This window comes from Rhodnius prolixus, unplaced genomic scaffold, assembly GCF_049639745.1.
Source record: "Rhodnius prolixus isolate KJV_2025 unplaced genomic scaffold, Rpr scaffold_16, whole genome shotgun sequence".
Lineage (NCBI taxonomy): Eukaryota > Metazoa > Arthropoda > Insecta > Hemiptera > Reduviidae > Rhodnius > Rhodnius prolixus.
In genome coordinates this window covers 3684753-3694431 of record NW_027411616.1, presented here as the reverse complement: position 1 = coordinate 3694431, position 9679 = coordinate 3684753, and the positions used below count along the sequence as shown (strand labels likewise).

At 32.0% G+C, this 9679-nt stretch overlaps 1 protein-coding gene across 1 annotated transcript; it reads right to left on the bottom strand.

The window, feature by feature from the left end:
• Nucleotides 1-1735: 1735 nt before the first annotated feature.
• On the bottom strand, nt 1736-8616 carry LOC141457442 (translocon-associated protein subunit gamma). The gene is made up of 5 exons (XM_074134434.1): nt 8381-8616; nt 8136-8263; nt 4540-4631; nt 3381-3512; nt 1736-1847 (listed from the first exon to the last, which is right to left on the bottom strand). The coding sequence occupies exons 1-5, from the start codon at nt 8511-8513 to the stop codon at nt 1781-1783; spliced, it is 552 nt and encodes a 183-aa protein (XP_073990535.1). The 5' UTR covers nt 8514-8616; the 3' UTR covers nt 1736-1780.
• Between the last annotated feature and the right edge of the window lie 1063 nt (nt 8617-9679).

The following is a 9679-nucleotide window of genomic DNA, read 5'->3' as shown; positions in this document are numbered from 1 at the left end:
GAGAGCTGTTTTGGGAAGAGATGTGTGATTAGGTACCAGAGAATGAGTATCTATAACTGCCGGTACCACAATCTCCCTAGAACTTCTTTAAGAAGAACCTGGGTGAATTGCCAGGATCTTATCTCTCGTCGTCACTGACTTCACGATATAAAATGCAGCTAACTACTTTCCAAATGTTTATTATCGAGCTTGGTACCACAAGGTTCTTTTGTTTTATTACATGAATTTCATTATAATTTTGCATGCATCAGAGTACAACATCGAAAGAATAGAAAAATCTATTCTTGCATTGAAAGAACCCTAGCTAGCACAATATTCTTAGTTTGATCGTCAAAGATCATTCTGAATTTAAAAAAATTAAATTAAAACAAAACATTTTGAACGGGGTTTAACACCGTATGGATTGATAAAACTAAGCTATCGCGCTTTAATCCACATTTATTCTTAAAGAGTTTTAATAAGTAATAAAATATTCGTGGACGGGAGCGGAAGCACATACTTTACTATAAACTTTTTTTTTCTATTTCTAACAAATAAAAAGTAGCTATACGCGGGATTCGAACTGGGAATCTTTCACTTAACCACTGAACCAACAGTCGCCCCAATAATATACCGTATTTGACGGCATATAAGACGCACCCTTATTTAGAAGGCCACACACAAGGAAAAAAAAATTCAATAGTCCGCGCGACAGCGCGGTACCACAATAACTTAAAATGTGGTTTCTTTTAGTTCTCACGTTTCGTAAAAGCCAAATAAACAATCATTGAATGCAATTACCAAAGATATTTTTATTAAGGAAAATTAACAAACGGCAAGCTATTTTGAACATGATATGTAAATTTCAGTTCTATGGGCGCTAAACTGATCGAAAACCAAAAGAGAGGGTTTTCTTAAGAGTCCACCAGGTCGCCTCGCCCATACTTTCTGTAACCACAGTTTCATTCCAGCTTCGTCCATCCAGCCTTTCGGATGAACAGTCAATTATAAATTAAAGCAACGCAGTTTAGTCATTATTAAACCTGATAAAATAATTATGGCAGATGTAGAAAAAGTTATGTGTGTCTAGACCTTTATCCGGGCTAAAAATAGCATTCAGTATTGAAAGTTAACCTGTGTCCTTCACGTATAAGACGCAGGTAACTTTTTTGAGACCTAATTTAGGCAAAAAAGTGCGTCTTATATGCCGTCAAATACGTATATGGGAAAAGAGAAAGAGAAGAACAAAATACAAAAAAAAAGGAGGAAGAATGGATGTTAAAATGAGAAATCCGCTTGATTTAGGAAGTTATTATCAAGTTGTACCAGTTAAAGACGTTCTTTTGTTTTAAGTAGAACGCAGTAATTAAAAGGATTTGTTTTTTAATGAAGTTTTTTGGTTTGACTGGCTATAATTGACAGTTGTTGACGTGGAGAACATTCCTACTGGATGGTTCGTGATTTTTATTGCTTTTTAAAAAGGTGTTTAAAAAGATGTGTTGTATTTCATTGGATCAGTTGGATTGAACTGTATTTTTGAAAGTTGAATAAAGCAAATATTTTGTGAAGCTATTTTTTAAAAAAAGTATTTTTAATCAAATCCCTCTACACCAAAACTACATATATACTGAGTTTTTTTTTCTTTATTCTCAGAGTAATTTTCCTGGCAACGAGATCAGGTTGATGTACGAGTACGTCTTACTACTCCACGGCTCCCACTCTAACTTCTGTTCTTAAACTACAATAAAAAAAAGAATACATTTTGTACTTTATTTTGAAAAAAAAAAAGATTTTACAAAATTTATTTTGTTCCAGTAGACAACAACGCCAGTATGCCTCCTGAGATCCCTATTGACAGAACATAATTACTGTTTATTTTGGTTAAGGAAAATATTATAAATATATAAAAATGATTCTGAACAGCAAAATTCTTGAAAGAAAAACTAACAATAAATTTTTCCAGGAAAATAATTTCAAATAAAACTGATTCTGTATTATAATTAGTAAGAGGAGGTTATGCAAACATTTTCAAATTTCGGAATTGATTTTTTTACTGAAAATCGTGTACTGCAGTTTTGGTCAAAATCCTTCAAGAGACACATAACTATACGGAAGCAATTTTTTAATTTACGTGATTTTCAAAAATGGTTCATCTCTCAACTTCATTTATTGTTTACTTACCTAAATGCTTATATTATATTTATAAAACTTTTATTTAAACAATAAAAATGGAATAAGTAGTTTCTGGACAATTGGACTTCCAAGTGTGTTAGGGGTGTGGCTGCTAGAATATTTTGCTCAATATCCTGACATTTTGTATACCCACAAGAAAAGTAACTGTATTCGCTCCTATCCAATTTATTTAAAGAAAACAAAACGTTAGAGAAAATTGTTTTAGCTATAGGGTGCTTGAGGGAGAATTGTATAACACCAATTTCTCCAACTATGTCTTACTCTACTTACCAGTAATAGAACAATTTTTTATTTTTAGAGTTCACAGAAAACATCCGTTTAGAAGTTCCTGGTATACGAAAAAGTGGATTTTACAAATTGGTCTGAGTAAAAAATCGCAGGAAAATTCTAATTCGAAATTTCGCATGGGTCAAAAGAGAAAGAATGAATGGCACAATAAGGTTTAAGGCAAAACCTATCAAGTGGAAGTACTGATTTATTTATAGTTTTGCAGTTTTTTTTTAATCGTAAACGGTTTTTATGATTTTTTCAAACTTGGTGTACTAGTTGAATACAGATCTATAGCTTTTATTTGAAACATTTTTTCAGGAAAATTCAATTAAGCATCATCCTACTGGGCAAAGAGAGGGTATATTCTATTCCTATATTATTTCTTAACTCTTGTGTGCTGTTTAAGGGGGTTCAATTGTAAACCGCGAATGAACTTGCGAAGAAAATTCCTTAACCGGAAGAATCTCTTCATCCCTTGAATTATAGTCGAATAACTCTATCTTGACTTCGCCACCATAAGTGCTGCTACAAACAGAGCGTGGGAGTCCAGAATTTTGGCTTGCCTATTCGTTGATGATGCCCAGTTTGAACAGCTTTTTTTAAAAAAAATAAGGTAATTTTGACATTAAACTGAAATTTGTTTTTCATATTTTAAATTACCATAACTTTTGAAAAACCTAACCGATTTCAAAAAAAATATATATAATGTTCCATTAGAAAAAAAAAGTTGGATGCTGTATCTCGGGATATTGGGGTTTAAAAAAAATGGGTCAATCACTGAAAATATACTAGACTAAAAATGATTAAACACGTTTTCTATTTTTTCGAAATTTCCCGCCGTTAAAAAAAAAGTGGGTGGAGCATATAACTCAGGTCACCCTTTATATTTCTCCAAAAAAAAGACTTAAAGAAACTATGGATTTGTTTTTAAAGGATACACTGCCGGAGAGAAAGTTTTTAGTAAATAGAAACTGATAAAAATAACCAGCGCCAAAAACAGTGAGTTATTGTAAAATATGGAAAATGTTGTAGCTTCATAATCTGCCACTTCATTCTTCTTCCACAAGATCCTAAAAAACAGCAAAAATATAATATAAAATATATTATTATAAGTTAGTGCACAACATATAAGTTTCTACTTTAGAGTGAATTGTGATAACTTTAACCGGCTGTAACGGTAACTAACATGTGATTTGTGTTTTTAAAAACATTATTTGAGTATTCAGATTTGTATTTAATTTGATATTTGGTTTTGGATTCAGAAACGAGAAAAATATGGTAAATACCATTATAAAAGTTAATATTTGTATGCCTTTATTTACATATATACAAATATTTTTTTTTTTTTTTTTTTTTTGGCGCGTCAACTGCTGAGGTCATTAGCGCCACAAATATGTATTGTTTGCAGAAACGAGTTAAGCGACAATAAACTCAGTTGAACATTATCTTGAGTGTTTGGTCTGGATTCACAACATTATAGTTATATTATTCTATATCACAAAATATTTATCAGTACCTCGGAAGTCCATTTTTTTTAAATTTCTTTTTTTTTAATGTTTCTAATACAAAATTATTGTTTTTTTGTTACACAACCATCTGTTAACGTGAATCTATGTTACTTATTATCCACCGAAGATTTAAACAAAATAACTTCCGTGGGTTTATAAGTAAGAAAAACCCGCGAAAAACTCTTTTATTTGTTCTCCTGTAAAAAGTTATAAATGTGATATAGTGTTGTATACCTCCGAGGTACTGTAATATTAAAATTATATAAAACATATTAGTAGAGAAATGTTCTCTCTCCCCCCCCACTCACTAACTTAATACTTTCGTTATTACTTAATATTAATAGCTGTAAGTAGATGGTGCTGAAATGACACATTAGAGGGAAGCTTACTAGCAACATCCCTCAAAATCCGATATTTCCCTAAAACTTTGTGTAGTACCTTTAACTTCACTGAACCAAACTGGTTATGCATGAAAATTCGTAACCGGAATAAAAGAATGAAAAAAAAGAAGAATTTTTTTCATTATACTATAGAAATTATCCAGTACAAGTCCAAGCACTATATATTTTTTAGAAGAAATCTTTTGTACCTTTCATCCTTTTCCTTTTTACTCATTTTTTTATCTTCCGATAATTTCCTTGTCACCTCACGTGAAATAGCTTCTTCTCTTTTTACAGCTATCTGCAATATACAAACATAGATTAAAAAGAAAATAGTGGTCAATTTTTAAACTTATTAAAAATGATACAATGAAAAAGAGTTAGTGGTTTTCGACTAAATTAAAAATGTCCGGTGCATGTATGGGTTGGGCTGATCGTGAAAAACTGCACAAAAAAAACGTACGCTTAAAAACACCCAACTTTAACAATTTGTTCCTCTTTTTCTATAAAAGGTTTTTACAAATTCCCAAATTTCCTTTGAAATATAAAGCAAATGCTCTTTAATAACTAATTTTTGCAACTATCTAGAACTAATAGATTTCGAGAAAACAGTTGCAAAAAAATTAGAAAAAATAGCATTTTCAGAAAATGTTCTTGTTCTTGTTGTTGATCTTCTCCGTACCTTTTTTGTAAACAACGTAACGCCTAAACCGATTTTTATGAATGAGGGTCTCGACGCTGCGCATCTTTAAAAGGAGAGTTGGCCCACACAAGTAAGGCCCTCTCTAAACTATAATATTAATTACTTTGTACATCTGAGCCCGACTTTGAGAAAATTAGGCAGAAAGGAGTGACATTTAAGCGCCATTTTGCTCATTCACCTAACACCCAAAATTGCATTTGCTAAGGGGAAGTACTGCAACCGTTTAAATTATCTACGCGTGAACTGATTTTTATGGTCATTCAATTTAAGATAAACACGTTTTATCCTCTATTTCCGGCGAAAATCAGTCTAATTGTTCTAGATATCCTAATATTTATTTATCATTCGATATATTTAAATTTATTCAAATCAAGGAATAAAAGAAAAATCTATCCAAAAGGTACAAAAATCTCCTTAACGAAAACATACAGTTTAAAAAGTTAAGTATAAGGGTTGATTAAACGACAAAAGGTACTCAAATCCGCAAGTACCCATCATTTCATTCGCACTTCAGCTCTTAATATCACCCATTTAAAAAAGTACGAAAACGTTTATGCGTTTTATTCAAATTTTATAATATCATTCAAGTAATTTTATTACATTAAAATTGTTTAGAATTTATTTCACGTCACAGACCATAATGCTGGCCATTTTCATAAATAAAATATTTTTCAAGTAAAGATTTGCACACCATTTATCTTAGATTGATTATAATAGGAGGTATCAAACTATTCATCACTAAATCTTTAAAAATCATTAAATAACAGCCCTATGCAAATAAACATACAAAATGGCGGGATACAATAGGATGACAATTTTCTTTTACCTTTTTCCTAAGAAAATAGCCATTATTCCTAATTTTCTATTTGCCCTTAAATTATTTTATTAGTAAAGAAATCAAGACATTAAGCAAGAAATATCTTTTATCGTTGTTTTTATTGAGAAAATTTATTACATAATTCGCTACTTCATTATCTTCTTAGGAAAAATTGGCAAAAAAAAAAAATATTTTTATAGAAATAATTAGCAATAAAGAATTGGTCAATCACAGTGAACAATGAAAGTGTGAAAAGTAGGTTGGTTGAAGAACCAATCAGAAACGACTTACTAATCCCGCCTACCTTCCTTGTATGTCACACCACACCCTCTTAGGCCTGTAATAAAAATTTCATTTTTTTACTTTCTATTACTTTGGACAAACGAAAGTAATAGCCTATTTCTTTTAAACTAGGATTTTTTTTTTTTTTTTGCTACAGAAGAATACACAAAGTACTCACAGTTAATAACAAATAAATAACTATTTGTAACAGTAATTTATTTCTAAATTTTAATTTAATAGAATAGTGTTTTATTAAATATAGGTACATTAAAAATATAATAATACAAAAAATTATAACACTTATAGGACAATGGACAATCTGTCTGTCTGTCAAGTTAGTCAATGCATACAAACCTAAAATGCTCTCCTTACTTATTATTATTATTAATATTACTATTATTATTATGAACAAAAGATAAACTAAATTAACTCCATTAAAGCACATGAAAAAAGAAAACTAATGTACAAAATTAAAAATAAAATCCAATCAAATAATAAATACGCCTAATTTATAATAAACCCTTTCTGGGGTATTAAACTCTAAATAACTAAAAAATGAACTGAACTAATTTCCTTATTCATTATCAATTAAAAATTTCCTATACACCGCCGCCCTGGTCACAAACTGAAATACTGCGTACCAATTTCCGCCGTTTAAAAGGTCGACCACTTCTTCTTCAGAACACCGCACTCTCCCAAACCATCTCAGCCTGTACTCCCTCAGGATAGGGCACACTCCTAAGAAGTGATACCCATCCTCTCGCTCTCGCAAATTACAGAGTGTGCACAGTTCATCGGCAGCATCTCCGAACGGCTTATACTCAACTTTAATCTCAAAACTCTCTTAAAACTCAGCTTAAATTCAACAGCTGACATCGCGCACGAAACACCACTCTCATAAAGTAGAGCTTGTTGTCATCAGACAAATATGTCTGTCGACCTTCACAGTACAATAATTTACTATAAAGAGAGTGGTGCTGCGAGCGAGACGCCAACTCCAGCCAACCTCGGCGATAAGCTGCATCAACATGCCTGACCAGACTTCCTGCAAACTCTTCATTGTTGACACCTACTGCACCCCCAATAGACAGATCGTACTTGTCAGCCAGGGCGAGCCATTCTTTGTACCAGTAAACTTTTTTCTCCATACACTTTAGTGCCGTACTCCGTGGCAAACGATGTTCTGGCAAATTTAAAATTTTTAAAATGTATTTAAGGTGCAACTGTAAAGTATACAAGAACATAGGCTTACGGCCAGTCTCCAAATATAGCATGTAATTGGGTGTAAATGTTGGGAGTCCAAATAACTTTTTTAAGAAAAACCTCTGGAGTTTCTCTACTTGCTCCACCTGATTGAAACCCCACACCTGCGCACCGTAATATATAACTGCCCGCGATACAGCCTCAAAAACAGTATACTTAGCCGATAATGACACTTCATTCTTTACAATATAACTCGACCAGGTAGTATTTATCCCAATTTTGGCGGTAGACAACTTCTCAAAATGTTTCTTTAAGGCCAACTGTAGCGTAACCCCAACACCCAAGTATCTATAATAGTTGACCACTTCAATAGGTGCACCCTCCTAATTTAATATAATCCCTTTAATTAAGTAATTATAAAGAAGTTTTAAAATCATATAATTAGTAAAGTACTTTAGTAATAAGTTAAATGGGTTAACTTTACTGAATATATATTTTGAAATTGGCCAGCATAAAGGTCTGAGACGTCTAATAAATTTAATGCAGTAAAATTACTTAAATGTTATAAAACTTGAATAAAACGCATAAAAATTTTTCGTACGTTTCTAAATGGCTAAAATTACGAGCTGAAATATGAATGAAATGTCGGGTACTTTTTGTACCTTCTTTCGCCGTTTAATCAACTATTATACTTAACTTTTTAAACTAAGTTTTTGTTACTTAATTATATAAGGGCAGTTTCAGAGTATCAGTTCTTGTTTAGATTAAAGCAAATTTAGTAAATACTCCATTGCACTTACCTTGTGCTTTAACACGAACTTGGTATTTTTGTAAGCAAAAGCAACGAGATAAGTACTTGCTAATGTTACTATTATGAAAGAAAACAATGAGCTGTATACATCAATCATATGAATTCTCCAAAAAAGCCCTGAAAAAAAAATTATTTATATCCAATACTTCGGCAATTAATAACTACAATGATTTGTAACTGCACAATAAATCACAGTATTTTAAACTATCCTAATATACATAAATCAGTACTCACATATAGGAATAGCCGACACAATAAACGCATTTCCATAAAAAAGAGCTGATGATTTTGTGGAAACATTCCGGCTGAAATCTTGGAGTAGAAGTTCTTCTTCTTTGGTAAAAACTGACTTATTTCTGTTGGACATTTTATCTTCAACTTTGTGCTTTTTACTGTCTGTTAAAACGCTCACAGCCACATGCACACGTCACTTAATTGTTGCTGAAACTGGGTTCTACATTTACCTAAACAGGTTGCCTGCGTTTATTAATGCCACATGTACAAAAAAAAAATATCCCTTCCGGAAAAAGTAATCAAGTAATAAAACAAACGATTTGCGTTTAATGTATAAGAATTATTGTGAGATTTTCTAATCGGAAATTGTATAAAATGTAAATAAGGCTTTCAATTATTACTTATAATTTTTAAATTTATCGCCCATATTTATATTTGCAGACTTTGATTTTTATTTTGCGAAGATAAATTTTTTAGCCCACCGATTCCAGTTACTGCGCGAATCTGTGTTGAGAGCACTAACTTCTGATGAAAGCAGTATACATTAATTAAATGAAATAAGTTCTTTCCATATTTAACAAAAATAAATATTTATTGTTCAAAAGGCACGCTTAAAAACAGTTACAAAGATTATATCACCAAAAATTAAACTATGATATTATTTCTTTAAAACATGCAATCGATTTCAACATCCTCCTAACTTAAATCTCAAGGACTTAACGTTTATCTGGAGTAATGCAGCAAGGTCCAATTCATTGGCATGCTCAATCGAAGAAACGAATAGGAACCTTAATTATATGGCTGACTTATTAGTCTTACGTTTCATTTGAAAAGCCTTAAACTTTTACTCGCTCACCTTTTACTCACGCTTGATAGGCTGTTTGGTTGTCTGATGCTTTTGTATTTCTCTGCATCTAAACTGTTCTTATTTCCAACGGATACAGACCTTGAACGGGAAATTCCCTGGTGCCGTCTTCACTTGACCACTTTTCGATCCCGTCTCTACGTGGATACAATTTTAAGATCAAAGAAATGGGTCAATTGATTTTTGACCTTGTCCGCTACAATTAACAACCGTCACCTCTTTGACAGATGTCCGTTCATTACCCTCAGCGCTCCGCAAGAGATTCACCCAGAAAATATTGAAAAAGGCTCACCATTTATATCTCTCCAGTCATAAGGCATAGAGTACTATCCGAAGTTCTTTTAACAAAGAAACGTAGAGCTGTGGCTGCAGTAGGTGCTCGTTCTAAAGTGGAACGAGCGATTGATAGGTACAGCTAGCCAAGACCAGTACTC